The sequence below is a fragment of the Rana temporaria genome, chromosome 1, assembly GCF_905171775.1.
Source record: "Rana temporaria chromosome 1, aRanTem1.1, whole genome shotgun sequence".
NCBI classification, from domain to species: domain Eukaryota; kingdom Metazoa; phylum Chordata; class Amphibia; order Anura; family Ranidae; genus Rana; species Rana temporaria.
The window spans coordinates 564975038-564994443 of record NC_053489.1 but is presented as its reverse complement, the minus strand read 5'-3'; the positions used below and the strand labels follow the sequence as shown (position 1 = coordinate 564994443).

The window sequence follows — 19406 nt, the reverse complement described above, 5'->3', positions numbered from 1 at the left end:
TTCTGTATATGGACAGATGTGTCCGATCTGATGAATATTGCTGTGTATATGGACAGATGTGTCCGATCCGATGAGTATTGCTGTGTATATGGACAGATGTGTCTGATCCGATGAGCATTGCTGTGTTCCCCAGCATAGAGCAGTGTGGTGGATGGTAGGAAGCTCCCTGCATGCTGCCACATGTCCTCCTCTCCCATGCAGGCAGTACAGAGAGAAGAATAGAGGAGAGTAGGATGGAGTCCATAGAAGTGGAGGGGAGGGGGGTGGGGAAGGATGTGATGTCAGTCTTGTCCCAGCACTGAGTAGAGGAGGAGAGATCACACTCCACACAACTTCATCCACTTCTACATGTCCTGACCCGTCCGATACCATTGTGCCCGGACTTTGCCCGGACATCGCCCGGACTGTGGATTGTACATCGCTGGGGCTATGCTGAGGATTCGGAAGAAGAAGAAGAGGTGAAAGTTGTGGGGATGAGGACTGCAAGCCTGCGATCCGGGGAATAAATCTCTACTAGCAGCATGGTGAGTGCAGAGACCCGCGATCCTGTGTAGTGTGCAGTAGTGGGGCCGGAGGGATCTGCGATCCTGGGTGTGTGAGATCTGCGATCTGTATAAGTATTGGTGTCGGAGGGATCTGCGATCCTGGGGGTGTGGGATCTGCGATCTGTATAAGTATTGGTGTCGGAGGGATCTGCGATCCTGTGTAGTAGTGGTGTCCGAGGGATCTGCGATCCTCTGTATAAGTATTGGTGTCGGAGGGATCTGCGATCCCTGTGTAGGTGATAGTGTCGGAAAGATGTGCGATCCTGTGTTATTAGTGTCGGATCTCCTCGTGCTCTGATTGTAGAGATCGCTGTGTGTGTGGCGATGTCGGATCTCCTCGTGCTCTGATTGTAGAGATCGCTGTGTGTGTGGCGATGTCGGATCTCCTCGTGCTCTGATTGTAGAGATCGCTGTGTGTGTGGCGATGTCGGATCATCGCAGTCTTTGTGCACACCGTGGTACGGCGCTCCCTCCATACAGCGCTATACTCTGGGGATTGTCAGATGTGTGGAAATGTTTCATTGTTTATAAACAGATGTGTGTTTTGTATAGAAAGTAGCCGATGTGTATGGGAATGTGCCACATCCTCACCCTCAGTACGATGTGCCATAGAAGGAATGTCAGGGATTCTAGAAAGGATTCCTTTCTAATTAGACGATTAAAGAAAGAGTTTTATTGTTCCTTCTGGGGCGGCTTTGGAGGGTCGGTTCCCCTATGGGGGCCACACGGAATGATTTTACAGTAAAACCTTGGTTTGAGAGTAACTTGGTTTGAGAGCGCTTTGCAAGACAAGCAAAATGTTTTAATACATTTTGCCTTGGTATACAAGCGATGTCTTGATATAAGAGTAGCGTCATGTCACAACTGAGTATAAAGAGAGGCCCCTCTAAGTGAATGAATGAAAAACGTATATAGCGCGGCACATGCGAACTAAATCGCCTCTGGGTAAGTGTAGCAATTTGGTTACATTTAATGAAGGTACAACATTTAGCAACGTATTGCTACACTTAGAGGCGCCTCTCTTCTCTTTTATACCCTGTAAAAAAATGCTTTGATATACAAGTGCTTTGGATTACAAGCATGTTTCTGGAACGATTTATTCTCGCAATCCAAGGTTTTACTGTATATACAATCAATGCATTTAGGGTCACCCTACAAGTTGTTATTGTCTGTACAATCTCTGTACAATCAACTTTACATCTGTCAAATCTGTGTCATCTGAAGACCCTATCCAATCAGGCCCTTGCATTCCGTAGTTGTTGGTAGATCTAAAGGAGATTGTACAATCAGATTGTAATGTGTGTGGTGAGCTTTATGGAACGATTGGAGGATTGAAAAGGTTGTTCAGTGTGCCATACACTTAGCAGTCATATGAAGTTATTTACTTTCCTACAATCAGATTTTCAGTTCTGACCGATCGGATCAATTCAATTAAATCAATTGATGACACCGCTCATTATGAAATACTTACCTTAGAACGAGGCGTCGGGAGCTGACATGTTGCCTCGGCGTGTCTTCCTGGTATCGCGGCTCCAGCCGCAATGTCGTCACTCCCGCGCATGTGCGTGGGAGATTTCTTTCCGGCATCTGCCAGGCTTTCAGCTGAGAATCCCCTGTGCGCATGCGCCGCTGCAACCAGCGGCTCACTGCGAGGGGAATATCTCCTAAATCATACAGGTTTAGGAGATTTTTTTTTTACCTACAGGTAAGCTTAACTGCTTGCCGACCAGCCGCCGCAGTTATACGGCGGCAGGTCGGCTTTGCTGGGCGAGATCACGTAGCTATACATCATCTCACCGAGCAGCCAATAGGGGCGCGCGCCGCTGACGCCGACGTGCGTGCCCGGCTGGCGCAATCACCGACGGGCACCCACGATCGCTCGTTACAGAGCGAGAACCTGGAGCTGTGTGTGTGAACACACAGCTCCCGGTTAAGGATGAGCTCCAGCGTGTTCGCATGCTACACGTGCAGAGCCCGCCAGGAAGTCGGCACGGCGCTGCGCTAATCACAGCCAGGGAGACATTGTCCCGATGCTCGGCTGCAGAGATCGGGAAATATCTCCCTGGCTGTGATTAGCACAGCGCCGTGCCGACTTCCTGGCGGGCTCTGCACGTGTACCATGCGAACACGCCGGAGCTCATCCTTACTCCCGGTCCTGTCAGGGGGGAGAAATGCCTGATTGTTCATAAAATGTATGAACAGCGATCAGTCATTTCCCCAAGTCAGTCCCACCCCCCCTTCAGTTAGAACACACCCAGTGAACATACTTAACCCCTTCCTCGCCCCCTAGTGTTAACCCCTTCCCTGCCAGTGGCATTTTTATAGTAATCAATGCATTTTTTTAGCACTGATCGCTATAAAAATGGCAATGGTCCCAAAAATGTGTCAAAAGTGTCCGCCATAATGTCGCAGTACCGATAACAATTGCTGATCGCCGCCATTACTAGTAAAAAAAAAAAAAATATTAGTAAAAATGCCATAAAACTATCCCCTATTTTGTAAACGCTATAACTTTTGCGCAAACCAATCAATAAACGCTTATTGCGATTTTTTAACAAATAATATGGAGAAGAATACGTATCGGCCTAAACTGAGGAAAAAAACGTTTTTTTTTATATATATATTTTTGGGGATATTTATTACAGCAAAAAAGTAAAAAATATAAAAAAAAATTCAAAATTGTCGCTTTATTTTTGTTTATAGTGCAAAAACTAAGAACCGCAGAGGTGATCAAATACCACCAAAAGAAAGCTCTATTTGTGGGGAAAAAAGGACGCCAATTTTGTTTGGGAGCCACGCCGCACGACCGCACAATTGTCAGTTAAATCGGCGCAGTGCCGAATCGCAAAAAGTGGCCCTAGTCTTTGACCAGCAATTTGGTCTGGGGCTTAAGTGGTTAATGCCCACATGTCTCCAAGGACAGTGATTGAGCTGTCACTGACAACACATGACATCACTTCCGAACTTTTATTCTGTCGTTTGAGAATTTTCGTAACTTTAGTAACCCTTTCAATCTCTACTCGCGACTAGCAAGCGAAAAAAAGTCGTAAGATCCGTCGCCCGATTTTCGGATCATGTCGTTAGAAGCTGATTGATTACTATACACGGTTGCACCAGATTCTTTGCGCACTGTAAAAAGAATAAAAGTGGAGGAAAAGTTGATGTTGTAAATGAGTAGTATGCTTGCTGGGGGCGACAAGCATGGCTTTTATTCTCTGTGCCGTGTTGTATTACCGCCCCCCTATTCATAGGGGGATTGCAGCGACAGATCCCTGGACGTGTTATGATCAAGGCAGCACATTTCTTTTTTTCCCCCTGTGAGTCAGACCAATGTTTCCTCTATCACACTGATACAGGCTGCCAGTCTGATCCTCTCGGGGGCACTTGCAGTGCATTTCTCTCATTCCCTACAAAATGGAGAAGTTTGATTCATTTGTTATTAGGAGGCGATGGGTGAGATGTAGCATTCACAGACCTGGAGGTGACATGTAGAAGGATTGCCTCTGCCTGCAGTAATCACAGCTGTGCACATCCTCCAGACCATTCCAATAAGTGATACCTGACAGCCCCATTGAAGGCGCACTGACCCCCCACATCTGTGACCTTGCTGGAAGGAATAACGCACACTTCCAAACCTGTGTTTGAGCACCGCGGAATGTGTCCTTCTCCCTGATTTATGAGACTGTAATGGCGAGCTTAGAGCGTTTTATGCTGCAGGATGTATGAAACGTCCCCCCCGCCCTCCCAACTGTAGATTGTCTGCTTTACAAAGAACTTACCACCTGTGTATACAAATGTCTGCCCCCTGAATTAATGGTGGCTCATGTCTGGGAGAGGGGACAATACATGATCACTGCTGCCAACTTTTCTGGCCTGCCCAGCCGTTAAAGGGTCAGCCCACCAATAACGTATATTTATGTTCTCTTATGTCGCTTGCTGGCTTATTTTATCTCTGGAAGATTCTGCTAGTGAAATTTCTTTACTGAAATACCTGTCTGAAGTCTCACTTCTCTTGTTAAATAAAGCATAAATCCTGGTGTCGTAGCATGAAATCCTGAGGCTACCATAGACGACAGATTGCGCTCTATGGTAGCAATCACGGTGTCTAGATTGGTGGTCGGTGTGTCACATACATTGTTATAGAGAAGAGCTGGAGGTGATATGCAGGGTTAACACAGTGCTCTGTAATCCCAATGCACGCCCTTTCCTAGGGTGACAATGCTGCCCAGTATGGTTGTCACCCCAGGACAGGAAGTGTGTGAAAGGTAGGATTACCAGGTTAAAAAAAAAAAAAGAGGAGAAAAGTGTAAAAAGGAATGCAGCCACCACATCTAAGGCCCAGTGGGCTGCACTACTTTACTTTGTTGTTCCCGGGTTTAGATATGCTTTAATCTTCTGCTGTAAGAAGGAAATTAACAAAACGTCAGTTCCACTCGTCCTCCCAAATCCCACCATATATGGATTTGTAGGTTGCGTGACCGGTAGGTACGGTAAACCCGCTCCCACTTCTGAAGTTTGGACCCCCTCCATATTTGGATTTCTTTTTTCTTGGGGTGGTTACCCAAGTTTGGACCTTCCACTATATTTGGATGGGGGGGTACCTAGTATTGGCCAGTTTATTGTCGTTCAGGTGGGCCTGAGGGGGAGTAAACAATACCCAATCTTTGGTATTAGTGGGAGAAATAGTTGGTGTCAGTAGGAGGAATAGTGCCTCATTGTTGGTGTTCAAGGCAGGAATAGTGCCTCAAGGGTCAGATACCCCATTGTTGGTGTCTGTGGCAGCAATAGTGCCTTAACAAGCCAAATACCCAATTGTTGGTGTTCATGGCAGGAATAGTGCCTCAAGGGTCAGATACTCCATTGTTGGTGTCTGTGGCAGCAATATTGACGTAACAAGCCAAATACCCAATTGTTGGTGTCCATGGCAGGAATAGTGCCTCAAGGGCCAGATACCCCATTGTTGGTGTCTGTGGCAGCAATATTGCCTCAAGGGCCAGATACCCCATTGTTGGTGTCCGTGGCAGCAATAGTGCCTCAAGGGCCAGATACCCCATTGTTGGTGTCTGTGGTAGCAATAGTGCCTTAAGGGGTGGATATCCCATTTTTGGGGTCCGTGGCAGGAATAGTGCCTTAAGGGCCAGATACCCTATTGTTGGTGTCCGTGGCAGCAATAGTGCCTCAAGGGCCATATACCCTATTGTTGGTGTCCATGGCAGCAATAGTGCCTCAAGGGCCATATACCCTATTGTTGGTGTCCGTGGCAGCAATAGTGCCTCAAGGGCCATATACCCTATTGTTGGTGTCCGTGGCAGCAATAGTGCCTCAAGGGCCATATACCCTATTGTTGGTGTCCGTGACAGCAATAGTGCCTCAAGGGTCATATACCCTATTGTTGGTGTCCGTGGCAGGAGTAGTGCCTCAAGGGACGGATAAAGGCAATCAACGGGCCACATCCGGCCCCAGGGCCACTGCTCAGAGACCACTGTTCTAAATGTTAGTGGGGATAAATTGATATGCATTTTCGAATGCCAAGAAAATTAGAACAAAAAGGATGACGTAATTGTAGCCGTATTAGTACAATTGTGACAGAGGAAATTAAATCGGGGGCTCACCCGAATTTTTTTTTTTAACATTAGATTGAGACTAATTGTGGGAAGCACAATCGAGTGGTTCTTTTTAAATCAATGCAGTACATACCGTTTTAGAGATAGATGTTCTCCGCGGCTTCCGGGTATGGTCTGCGGGACTGGGCGTTCCTATTTGATTGACAGCCTTCCGACCGTCGCATACAGCGCGTCACGAGTTGCCGAAAGTAGCCGGTGCGCAGGCGCCGTATAGAGCCGCACTGACGTTCGGCTTCTTTCGGCAACTCGTGACGCGCTGTATGAGACGGTCGGAAGGCTGCCAATCAAATAGGAACGCCCAGTCCCGCAGACCATACCCGGAAGCCGCGGAGAACATCTATCTCTAAAACGGTATGTACTGCATTGATTTTAAAAAAAAACACCGATTGTGCTTCCCACAATTAGCCTCAATCTAATGTTAAAAATTTGTTTTCGGGTGAACTCCCGCTTTAAGTACTGTCCGTGATACAATTTTTAGTTAGTGTAAATAAAAAAAGTATGTTAGTGTAAATAAAAAAAGTATGTTAGTGTAAATAAAAAAAGTATGTTAGTGTAAATAAAAAAAGTATGTTAGTGTAAATAAAAATAGTATCACGGCCAGTACTCAATTTTCTCTAACAAAAAGGATGGAAATTCATTCTCAAACAAATTTCGAAGCGTGAATGTGGTTTCGTTGGGCAAAACCCGTTCACTCCAAACGTTTTATGAAACCGGTAATTGTCCAGTCACGTAGGAGAATCTTTGTATGAACGTTCATTTGAAAATCTGCCAGCCAGCGATAAAGCCATAGATATCGTTCCAGAGAGAGTAAAATAAAAAAATCAAGCAGCGATTCAACTCGGCAACATGGAGCAAGTACTGAAATAAGAGGTCTTCGCGAATGACCCCTTTAAAGCGTGCCTACAGGTTTGAATTCTTTGTTTCCGCAGAACGGCTTTCTTTTGTTTGAGGCGGTAAATCGCGGTCAGCAGAGGGTTAACTGTAGAATTTGCTGGGCTTTCTTCCTCCATAGCTGGGTGGAAGTAGCATGTCCTGGCAGCGGTTGAGATCTAGGATTCTAGGCGTATGCTTTGTATTCACACAGGGCTATAATCTTCCAGCAGCCACATGGCTCCCGCAGCTTTACACAGAGTGCAGCTCAGTTTATTGTGCCAAGAAGAAAATAGTTCCTAGCCTGGGCCTCTCCGCACATACAGGAGTGTGATGTGGCCAGCCAGGAGCCGGAGAGGGGGGGAGGGGAAAGTAAAGAATGAGAAGAAGACGACTTAAACACCATACAGGTCCTCCTCAATAGACCACCATACAGGTCCTGCAGCCCCTCTGAGGCAACATGGGTTGTAGGCGCAGCTGCAGACCAGGGACCTGATTCCGGGACAAGGTACAGAGTTTATCAAAGACTTGATAGAAAAAGTTCTCCCAGACAAAGTCATGTATCATCTCCAAGAAATGTATTGTCGGGATAGCCTAGGGGTGAGGATCTCACAAAGGTGCATGACAAGACAAGGGATGCCCTAGGCCAGGAGCTTGGTAAATGAGGGGTATTGGTTGGGGTGCAGACAGATTAGTTGGCTGTTGAGTATGAAGGGGGGGGGGGGGGGTGAGTAAGGGGGCCTGCTGGCTCTGATCCCAGAGGATGGGGGCAGGGCGGACAAGAAAGCTGGGAAAGCACAGGAGGCTCTCCGTAGGGTTGGAAAGAAAGAAGAAAACTTTTATTACCTCGGCATCCATGCTCTTTAACAATACAAGACTGACTGATACCTGATCTGCCTGCACTCTATAGGACATAATGGGAAGCCTAATTGCAACTTTAACCTATTCAGTGCTAGAGGCCAAAACAAAGAGACCCTGTCCCAGTTCTGTCAAGATTTCATGGGCAACAGTTTGTCTTGTAAGGTTATCTGATAGTGGACACTGAGGGCGATCACATTTCTGGTGGTCCTTCTGAAGTGCTTCAGCTATTCATAGGTTGTGAACCTGTACACCCGTTCTTTAGTTTAGGAAAGTCGGGACCAGTTGTTGTAGGACTGAAAGTCCCAGTGCGTGTTGTCTGCACATGGACAATAAAGCTTGGATATGCGAATGATCTTCCGTATTTATTTTTGCATGCTAGTCTCACATTGAAAACCAATAGGCGACTACAGTTACGAAAATTCTCGTGCGACAGAAGTGATGTGATGTATGGTAATATATTCGTTCGTTTCCAAGCATGCATGGTCTTGGTTACATGTGTTTTTTTTTTTTTTTTTACAAATACCATACTAATAAGGATGAGCTCTGGCGTGTTTGTAAAGTCCACCAGGAAGTCGGCACTGCGCTGGGCCAATCCCAGGCAGGGAGACATTGTCCCGATGCGCGGCTGCAGAGATCGGGAAATATCTCCCTGCCTGTGATTAGCGCAGGGCAATGCCGACTTCCTGGTGGGCTCTGCACGTGGGCTTTGCGAACACGCCGGAGCTCATCCTTTCATACTAATTTCGGTGATTTTGCATGAATTGCAGTAATCAGCTCTTGAAAGCTGTGTACTAATGATCAGATCATGGGATGATCGATCCAAAAGCAGTATTTTCCATCCGATCGTGTGTACTAGGCATTAAAGGGGTTGTAAAGATTTTTTTTTTATTTTTTAAATAACGAACATGTTATACTTACCTGCACTGTGCAAGGGTATTGCAGAGTGTGGCCTAGATCCTCCTCTTCTGGGGTCCTCCAGAGGCGCTCCTGGCGTCTCCCTGCATCGAGTGCCCCCACGGAGATTCACATTCCAATTGGACACATGAGCGGGCGCGCTCCCAAGTCCTGCTGCTGCCTCTATTGACACAGACAACAGGATTCGGCCCCACCCCTGATCCCTTGTCACTGGATTTGATTGACAGCAGCAGGAGCCAATGGCTCAATCTATCCAATGAGGACCCGAGACAGTGGTGGAGCTGGTGTGCTCATTCCTGCCAATGGAACGATGGGGTTCAGGTAAGTAAAAGGGGGGCTGCTGCACTACGGAAGGTTTTTCAACCCCTTTAATGCAGAGAGTTTGCTAAAAATAAATAAACAAGAGTGGTTTAAATGTTTTTTGAGAGTTTAGATGTTTGTAAACTTGTTTTATATCATTTTTATGTTTTGTTTAAAATCTGTGTTTTATAAAGTAACATAAAACCAAAGCTGGCCAAAAGAATTTTGGCTGGCTCATTAGGAATAGTAATGAGCTTGAGTGTGTTCGGACTAGAAACAGAATCCACGTGTGTGTGTGTGAACCTGCTGGGAAGAAGTCGCCAATCATCTGCGGCATTGGCATTCTCTGCCCCTACAGTTGCACCTTTAGGCTAGGTTCAAACTAATGCGGTGCAGTAAATGCCACGATCCATGCGTGTTTCCTGCACCACATTCAGATCGCACTGCCTTTGTGATCCGCAGTGGGCGTCAGTGCAATCTCACCCCAAATGCTGGTCGCAAACCGCAGTGCGTTTGCCGGCACCGGTTCACATGGTACAAAATGACCATGCAATCTGTTTGCAGTCTGGTTCCAAAATTGCTGCATGCAGAACTTAGGTGCGATGTGGTGTGATTTGAGCTCATTCATAATGAATGGGCTCAAACTGCACCGCACTGAATCGCATGTGAATTGCACAGGAACAGATGCCGTGAACCAAGCCTAAAGCTGGCCATTCATTGTACAATTTACCTTTAACTATGTAGTGCAAGGGCCTGGCTGATTGCATAGAAATTGTGTAAGGTTTGACCTCATAGTATATGGTTTTGGTAATTCTAATGGGAAATTTTACAAGAACATTGTATAATGTATGGCCAGCCTTACAAGAGGCGTGTAAGCATGCAGCATACACGGATGCTGATGATTGGACTGTACAAGTGATAGATTCCTGTTAGGCTCACACACAAACACACACACGGGTCCAGATCCTAGTCCGAACACGCCCAAGCTCATCACTGATTAGCAACTTCAGTCTGTGGATATTTCTCTGCTCAAAAATCAAAGGAGCCAGGCATAAAATGGTTGATTTTTGGCTGAACTGGGCCCTGAAATGGAGCCAAAGACGTACAGGACTCTGAAAATCGCTCCCAGCCGCCACGGAGATGTGTGAAGTGGCTCCATTGAGGGCCAGTGACAATCTCCTGTCATGCGAATTGGACATGGGGAAATACTCATCCAATTCGCACTAGTGTGAACCCAGCCTTAGATATGATGTTCACTTTTTTTTACAAACTCCGTCTTTAATATTTTTTCTACTGAATTAAATGTAATAAAAAAAATATTTTTATCCACGGGTTGAAGGAAAGAAAATTGCTTGATTCCCCTATCAACACAGTCACTGTTGATGGAAAATCCCTCCCACTGTGCTATTCTGGCAGCGGGAGGTTTCCCCGCTGTTGGAATACAATCATCACTTCTGCCAGTTATAGCCAGCAGCAGTGGTCACATGAATAAAACCTAACAGGCTGGTTGTACTGAAGTCAATCATTAAATGGACTCCAGTACAACCAGCCTGCCCATAGATGGATCAAAGTTCGCCTGATTCCTGCAAATTTCGATCCGTCTATGGTCGGCTTAATTCTTGGAAACTAGAAAGACTTGAGCAGGTAGGATTTTGCATTTCAAAGCTTTACTTTCAACTTTGACAGCATTGTGTCATTAAAGCAAGCAGTGACTCACAAGGTCGTTAGTGAATCACAATGTTCTCAAAACTTAGCTATAAGGCTAATGTTTGTGAGATTTTATTGCGGAAGTGGAAGAAAACATGTATTCTTTACACCTCTGCTTCTTATTGGTCTGAGCCTGGATTTTTAGCTGTGATCATAGGTGTGTACAGCCTATTGGTTTAGGGTGTGCACCCCAAAGCTCAAAACACACATGCATGTGTGTGTGTGTGTATGTGTATATATACTTATGTGTCAGTGGGGCAGTGGATAGTGTTAGTATTTCTTATTTTTATTATTTTATCTTTTATTATTTAGTAAATGTTTTTTTTTTCTTTTTTTTACTATTTTGTTAATTTTTTGCTATTGTGAATTATCAGGGGTCTAAACAGGGGGCATCTGCACCACATAGGGTGATTAGTGTCAGTAGAGCAGTGGGCAGTATCAATAGGGCCGAGATTGTTGTCAGTAGGGCAGTGGATAGTGTTATGCCCTGTACACACGATCGGTTCATCCGATGAAAACGGTCTGATGGATTTTTTCATCAGATATCCGATGAAGCTGACTTTCATCAGTCGTGCCTACACACCATCAGTTAACCACTTGAGATCCGCGCTATAGACGAAATACGTCCGCAGCGCGGCTCTCAAGTGCCAAGTGGCCGTTTAAAAACGGCCTTTATGTGCATTACCCGCGCGCGCCACTGGGTGGCGCGCGGCGGGTAAAAACTGTCCCGACGCATCGCCGAAGACCCGATGCGTGTACCTGGCGGCCGCGATGTCCGCCGGGTACACGCGATCGTCGGTGACACGGTAGGTGACAGCAGGAACGTGGAGCTCTGTGTGTAAACACAGAGCTCCACGTGCTGTGAGAGGAGAGGAGACCGATCTGTGTCTCTTGTACATAGAGACACAGCATCGGTCCCCTCCCCCAGTCACCCCCCTCCCCCCACACAGTTATAACACACCCAGGCTACACAGTTAACCCCTTCCTCACCCCCTAGTGTTAACCCCTTCACTGCCAGTCACATTTATACAGTAATTAGTGCATTTTTATAGCACTGATCGCCGTATAAATGTGAATGGCGCCAAATTTGTGTCAAAAGTGTCCGATACGTCCGCCGCAATATCCCAGTCCCAATAAAAATCGCAGATCGCCGCCATTACTAGTAAAAAAAAAAAAAAAAAAAAAAATCATAATTCTGTTCCCCATTTTGTAGGCGCTATAACTTTTGCGCAAACCAGTCGCTTATTGTGATTTTTTTTTTTTTTTTACAAAAATACGTCGAAAAATACGTATCGGCCTTAACTGAGAAAAAAAATAGTTTTTTTTTAAAAAAATTGGGATATTTATTATAGCAACAAGTAAAAAAAATATATATTTTTTTTAAATTGTTGCTCTTTTTTTGTTTATAGCGCAAAAAATAAAAACCGCAGAGGTGATCAAATACCACCAAAAGAAAGCTCTATTTGTGGGGAAAAAAGGACGCCAATTTTGTTTGGGAGCCACGTCGCACGACCGCGCAATTGTCAGTTAAAGCGACGCAGTGCCGGACGCTGAGATTTCGCCTGGGAACGAAGGGGGTTTATGTGCCCAGTAAGCAAGTGGTTAAAAAAACAATCGTGTCAGAACGCGGTAACGTAAAACACAACGACGTGCTGATAAAAATGAAGTTCAATGCTTCCGAGCATGCGTCGACTTGATTCTGAGCATGAGTTGATTTTTAACCGATGGATTTCCCCACAGACGATCGTTTTTTTCCTATCGGTTTTTTAACCATCAGATAATTTTAAAACAGGTTCTAAGTTTTTTTACCGATGGGGGGAAAAAACGATGGGGCCCACACACGATCGGTTCGTCTGATGAAAACGGTCCATCAGAGGAACCGATCGTGTGTACGCAGCATTCGTATTTTTTTTTATTTTTTTACTATTTTGTTTTATTTTTTTTGCTTTTGTGAAATATCAGGGGTCTAGACAGGGGGAAACTATGCCACATAGGGTGATTAGTGTCAGTAGAGCAGTGGGCAGTATCAGTAGGGCAGAGATAGTTGTCAGTAGGGCAGTGGATAGTGTTAGTATTTTTTATTTTTATTAATATTAAAGTGGAGGTTCACCTTCAAAAAAATTTCTGATATCACACAGAGCCGCACCATCCTACCGACAGAATGCCGGTGTTTTTTTTTTTATCTCAGCACATACCTCTTAATCACGATTTTGACCTCACGGCAATCCCGCGGGAGTGGGCGTTCCCAAGCACTGCCTGTGATTGACAGGCTCGTTCGGGTTTTGTCGGCAACCTGTGACGCACAGTATGCGCCGTTCGGAAGCCTGTCAATCACAGGCAGTGCTTGGGAACGCCCACTCCCGCGGGATTGCCGTGAGGTCAAAATCGTGATTAAGAGGTATGTGCTGAGAAAAAAAAAAAACACCGGCATTCTGTCGGTAGGATGTCGCGGCTCCGTGTGATGTCAGAAATTTTTTTAAAGGGTGAACCTCCACTTAAATTTTTTTATTACATTAACTTATTAACTTTTTTACATCAGGGGTCTAGACAGGGGGAATCTACGCCACATAGGGTGATTAGTATCAGTAGAGCAGTGGGCAGTATCAGTAGGGCAGAGATTGTTGTCAGTAGGGCATTTTTTCATTATTATTTTTTTTTTTTATTATTTTGTAATTTTTTATATTTTTTTACTATTTTGTTTTACGTTTTTCACTTTTGTGAAATATCAGGGGTCTAAACAGGGGGAATATGTGCCACATAGGGAGATTGGGGTGTTCCCAGGCACACCTGGAACACCCTGTGCACACGTCTATGGCTGTGATGAAGCAGTATGAGCTTTCCCTGTTCTACTCCTGCATGAGCTATGGTAAAAGGGCAAAGGGGGGGGTTACTGAGTATACATGTGGGGGTTCCACAATTTGCATGTTGGCTGCTTTCTTAATGATGAGAAGGCGTCAAAGCCTTCTTAATTTTTAAGCAGTACTTCAAGTTTTATGTACTTTGCCATTCTATTTTAACTAGCTCTCCCCTGCAGCAAGTACGTTGTAGACATTATTTTCAATATTATCAATTGTTCGCAGAAAACACGCTCTGTTTCTGTTTCTGCTTGAAAAATCATGCTTGTAATTATTGCATTATGATTTATTTTTCACACCTCGTTCGATCAAAAATGGGTGTGCAGCCTCTATTAGCGGGCCTCGCAGTTCTCCCGCTGAAGTGCATCGTATTTTGCTGTCAGTAAACTAATAATTGATAGCAGTCCTCGAGCGCTGCTGTACCGGTACTATTGATCTGTTTATTAAAAAAAAAATGCAGCAAGTTTTCTTTTATTGGGTAGCTGTAGAAATAAGTAAGATGAGTAAAAACAGACACCTGATGGGAAAATAAAAATATTATGTTCTATTGAGCTGCGTGACGCTATCACCAGCAGACCTTCCTGACAGATAAAGAAGACTTATAGAGAACACTCCACTGAATTCTGTTTGGCTGCGCAACTCTACAACATGCGCGTCTTATGGGAATATTCTTTTTTTTTTTATAAATTTTTTTAGCAATACATTTTTTATTTTATCAATTAAGAACGTAACAAACATAGAAAAAAAAAGGACAAAAGTTGCTTCACATATCTTATGGGAATAATCTTAAGCATGAATATCATAATTACTGAAATCCTGATCAGCTGAAGCAAGTCACTGATAGCCTATTCATTTAATAGGTGTCATAATTACACATAATTACACGCACAGGTCCAGCAAGTTCAAATTCTAATAATAATTTGAGTCAATCCCAATGAAGACATCTGTTTTATATTCAGCATCATTTTCTATGGGAAATCAGTTTATGGTGATCTTATGGCCATTTTACAGTAAAATACTGAAAAAAAATAAGTGCCTTTATATTGCATCGCTCCTGCTGTCCAAGCTGGCATTTGGCCAACAATCAGACTGGGGAGGGTGCAATCCAGAGTTGATAACAAGCTCTTCTCTTCAAAAGATTTTCTGGGTTGTTGACGGTTGATTCTTCTAAATCTGTATTGAGAAAAGCAAAGGTGGTAGTGACTACTTATGTGGGGCCTCTTCCCAAATTTGGTTTGTCTGGTTGAAAAAAATGGCATTCAGTTCAACCAATAGGGGGAAAAAACAAGCAAATGGGCAAACCTCCATATACACAATCCTACAATACTATACCCACAGATGAACCAGAGGAAGGAAAAAAAAAACCATATAAAACATGTTTGCTACCGTGGGGGGAAAAAATCTTTCCTGATGCCAAGAAGGCGATCAGATCCCAGTTTGACTGAGGATGGATGTCTTTCTACCTGTTGTTCCTCACAGAGATATCTCCCTGTCTATTGTGAGCGTCTCATTTTTGGCATCTAACCCAACTGCACATTAGAGGATATTTTTATGTGACAATGAATGATCACAAACGTGTGGATCTTTTAGCGCTTGTTCACACCAGCAGCCACAGTGTGTTGTGAAGGTAGATAGTAGTGCATATTCTAACTGAACTCCTAGACCTCAAGGTCATGAACTGAACTCATAGGGCTCAGGAGCATGAACAGAACTCACAGGAGTCAGGTGCATGAACTGAACTAATAGGACTCGGGAGCATGAACTGAACTCAAAAGTCTCAAGGACATGAAACAAACTCATAATGCTCAGGTGCGTGAACTGAACTCATAGGACTCACGAGCATGGACTAAACTCCTAGGACTCAGGAGCATGAACTGAACTTCTAGGACTCAGGAGCATGAACTGAACTTCTAGGACTCAGGAGCATGACCTGAACTAATAGGACTCAGGAGCATGAACTGAACTTCTAGGACTTAGGTGCATGAACTGAACTTCTAGGACTCAGGAGCATGAACTGAACTTCTAGGACTCAGGAGCATGAACTGAACTTCTAGGACTCAGGAGTATGAACTGAACTCATAGGACTCAGGAGCATGAACTGAACTCATAGTACTCAGGAGAATGAACTGAACTTCTAGGACTCGGGAGCACGAACTGAACTTCTAGGACTCGGGAGCATGAACTGAACTCATAGGACTCAGGAGCATGAACTGAACTCATAGGACTCAGGAGAATGAACTGAACTTCTAGGACTCTGGAGCATGAACTGAACTTCTAGGACTCGGGAGCATGAACTGAACTCGTAGGACTCGGGAGCATGAACTGGACTCGTGGGACTCAGGAGCATGAACTTAACTCGTAGGACTCAGGAGCATGAACTGAACTTGTAGGACTCGGGAGCATGAACTGGACTCGTGGGACTCGGGAGCATGAACTGAACTCATAGGACTCGGGAGCATGAACTGAACTTGTAGGACTCGGGAGCATGAACTGAACTTGTAGGACTCTGGAGCATGAACTGGACTCGTGGGACTCGGGAGCATGAACTGAACTCGTAGGACTCGGGAGCATGAACTGGACTCATAGGACTCGGGAGCATGAACTGGACTCGTAGGACTCAGGAGCATGAACTGAACTCGTAGGACTCAGGAGCATGAACTGAACTCGTAGGACTCAGGAGCATGAACTGAACTTGTAGGACTCAGGAGCATGAACTGAACTCATTGGACTCTGGAGCACGAACTGAACTCGTAGGACTCTGGAGCATGAACTGAACTCGTAGGACTCTGGAGCATGAACTGGACTCATAGGACTCGGGAGCATGAAAGGAAAAGAACCATTTTTATTTTTTAGTCCTGACAGTAAGAAATATATACAAACCACTTTGCTGCATACTGTATCGTCATTTATATTCACAAAGTATTTCCTTGCTGTTTACAATCACAGGACTTATTCAGAGGCTTCATTGCTGTAGGCCAAAGCTTTTGTTAAAAGAACTCTGATCAATAGAGTCAGTTCTGACTAAAAATGTATAGCCCGAGCACCGTGTTGAAAATGCTATAGGAAATGATTACTGGTTGTCCAGGAAGCAAAGAACAGGTCTTTGTGTTTTTAGAGAGTAGTTTGTTTAGACTGTATTTCACTTCTATTGTGCAGGCTTGAAACGCTAAAAAAAAAAAAAAAAAATAGACTCGCCTAATGTAAATGCAGCTGGATATATCAACTTCATTATATAGTAAAAATAATAAAACAATATAAAGCATTTCTGCCCAATATAATTGCAACTGCACAAACAACTTTATTGTTACATAGGATTGTTGTTATTATTATTATTATTATTATTATTATTATTATTATATGCACATTTATGTAAAACGGGGCAAGACTAGGTTCACACTATGCCGCTTTCCTGGTGGCCTTGTTTGCTCAGGCACAACAGCCCATTCATTTGAATGTGTCGCTGTACCTACAGAAACACAGGGAAAAAGTTCTTGTGTCCTTTTCAGAATCACAGCCACAGGGTAACCCTATAATGCATTGCTGTTCCTGCATGGGAAACTGCGCTCTAAGGCTGCATTCACACCTAGGCGTACAAAATCGCGGCGTTTTGTCCCACGAATTGCGGCGACAAATTGCGGCGTTTTGTACCGCGATTTGCGGCGACAAAACGCCGCTATTGGGAATGCAGCCTCACCCCCTCTATGGAGATGGTTCACATCTCCTATGCCGAACGCCGAGAGCCGCCTGAAAAAAAGGTCCGGGACTTTTTTTCAGGCGTACGGCGTTCGGCGTGGAGATGTGAACCATCTCCATAGAGGGCAATGTGTTTTCATCCCTCCAGCGTCTCGGGGCTGCTGCGGTGTCACACTACAGGTGACAAAACGCCTAGGTGTGAATGGGGGCATAAATCCAGTGCATGATGGCACCCCCACACCTCTACTAACAGCAGCACGTTTGTGATGTGGGCGCAGGAAAGTGTGCGATTACATGCAGTCCCGCACCCTCATACAGTGTGACCCTAGTATTCCATTTTGAAGGAAAACTATAAAGTTTTTGTTTACATTTTTCTTTATTTTTTATTATAATTTAATATATATATAATTTTTTTTTTTTTAATGTGAAGCTAATGCTTTATGTTTTTATTTCAGGCAGCAGGTACAATAAACCCGTTTCTAACCTTCAGATTCAATGAATTTGCTACTTTTTGGAAACCACATTCTTTTCTCTTAACAGTAGTTACAAAATGTTGCGTTTTTTGTTGGATGCAACATTTGCCATGTTTAAAGTTTTGCAACATTTATTTGTTTCTTGAAACCTTATGCAACCATATGACGTTATTTTTTTTGTAATGGTGCTTCTCCCGTTAGTGATATTTAGCGCCAGCAGTCATAAAGAGAGCCAGTAACCTTGTTCTAGTGGGGGAGGAGCTGCATTCCAGTTCTAAATATGTTGCACCTAGTTAATAGACTTTACTGGAGCCCTTGCTCTACATTCCTCCGGACAGTGCCGTCTTTTATAGAACTGCCCCATAAAACAGCTACTATTACCATTCTTAAATGTGTTCAAAGAAACCTGTACACAGATGGTTGTAGTGCGATAATCTGACGGTGTATAAAATGAAAATAATTGACTCTGGCACCCTTGAAGAGCCAGAACCTCAGCCAGAAGTGTATAGATAGGCTGGACTACATATTAGACCCCATTCCCAGTCACGTGCCGTTCTGTAGTTTCTTCGTATAATGTATATATCACATACCATCTCTTATTATTATCAGTACGGTCTGTTCATGTTTCTGTTTATGTTTGCTGGCCTGTACTGACTTGAAGAAAATACTGCAGTTTAGCTGCTCAGAAGTAGCATAGAGAAGTTGTAAAAGTCTTCGCTGTGACCTTTGACCTAACATTGTCTTTTGAAGAGAACGCCATACAAAAAAAGAAAGCACAATAAAATGTACATCCAGAAAACTCAGAGACGCCGTGTATTTTTAGACCCATATAGGAACTTTTACTGCGTATGGAAAAATCATTCAAAAAGTCTTCCAACAGATGTATATTTAATTATTTGTAATAGCATATAGAAAAAGTGATGTCGTTTAAAAATATCCTTACTGTAGAATTTTGTTTAACCACCTCAATACAGGGCACTTTCACCCCACTTCCTGCCCAGGCCATTTTTTTGCGATACATCACTGCGTCTTTTTAACTAACAAATGTGCGGTTGTGCGACGCTGTACCCAAACAAAAGTGACGTCCTTTTCCCCCCACAAATAGAGCTTTCTTTTGGTGGTATTTGATCACTCTGCAGTTTTTTTTTTTTGCGCTATAAACAAAGAAGAGTGACAAGTTTTAAAAAAACACAATGGCCCGGATTCACATACATCAGCGCATATTTATGCTGCCGTAGCGTATCTCATATACGCTACACCGACGTAGCGCAGAGAGGCAAGCACTGGATTCACGAAGCCAGTGCTGCCAAATCTGCGCTGGGTTTCCTATGTGTAAGTCGTCATAAGTGGAAGTGGGCGTGAGCCATGCAAATGAGGCGTGACCCCATGCAAATGAAGGGCCGAGCGCCATAAAGATACGAATAACAAACGGCGCATGCGCCGTCCCGTGGACGCATCCCAGTGCGCATGCTCAGAATCACGTCGGAACGAATGCCTAAGATACGACGGATCACTGCCTATGGCGTGAACGTAACCTACTCCCAGCCATATTCCCGTACAACG

General features: G+C 44.3%; 1 protein-coding gene across 6 annotated transcripts in view; it reads left to right on the top strand.

Moving 5' to 3' along the window:
* The first annotated feature begins 271 nt into the window (after window positions 1–271).
* FAT1 (FAT atypical cadherin 1) overlaps window positions 272–19406 on the top strand; it is a 302956-nt gene continuing 283821 nt past the window's right edge. For 2 of the 6 annotated variants that reach the window (XR_005745015.1, XM_040334452.1), the window contains exon 1: window positions 272–524. Coding sequence is in view for 4 of the 6 variants with exons in the window: in XM_040334452.1 (XP_040190386.1) it covers window positions 522–524 (3 nt within the window). In the remaining 2 variants the exon portion in view is untranslated. Of the gene's footprint in view, window positions 525–7119; window positions 7548–19406 lie in introns of those variants that run through there. The other 4 variants (XM_040334441.1, XM_040334433.1, XM_040334417.1 and 1 more) reach the window with 3 other exon arrangements.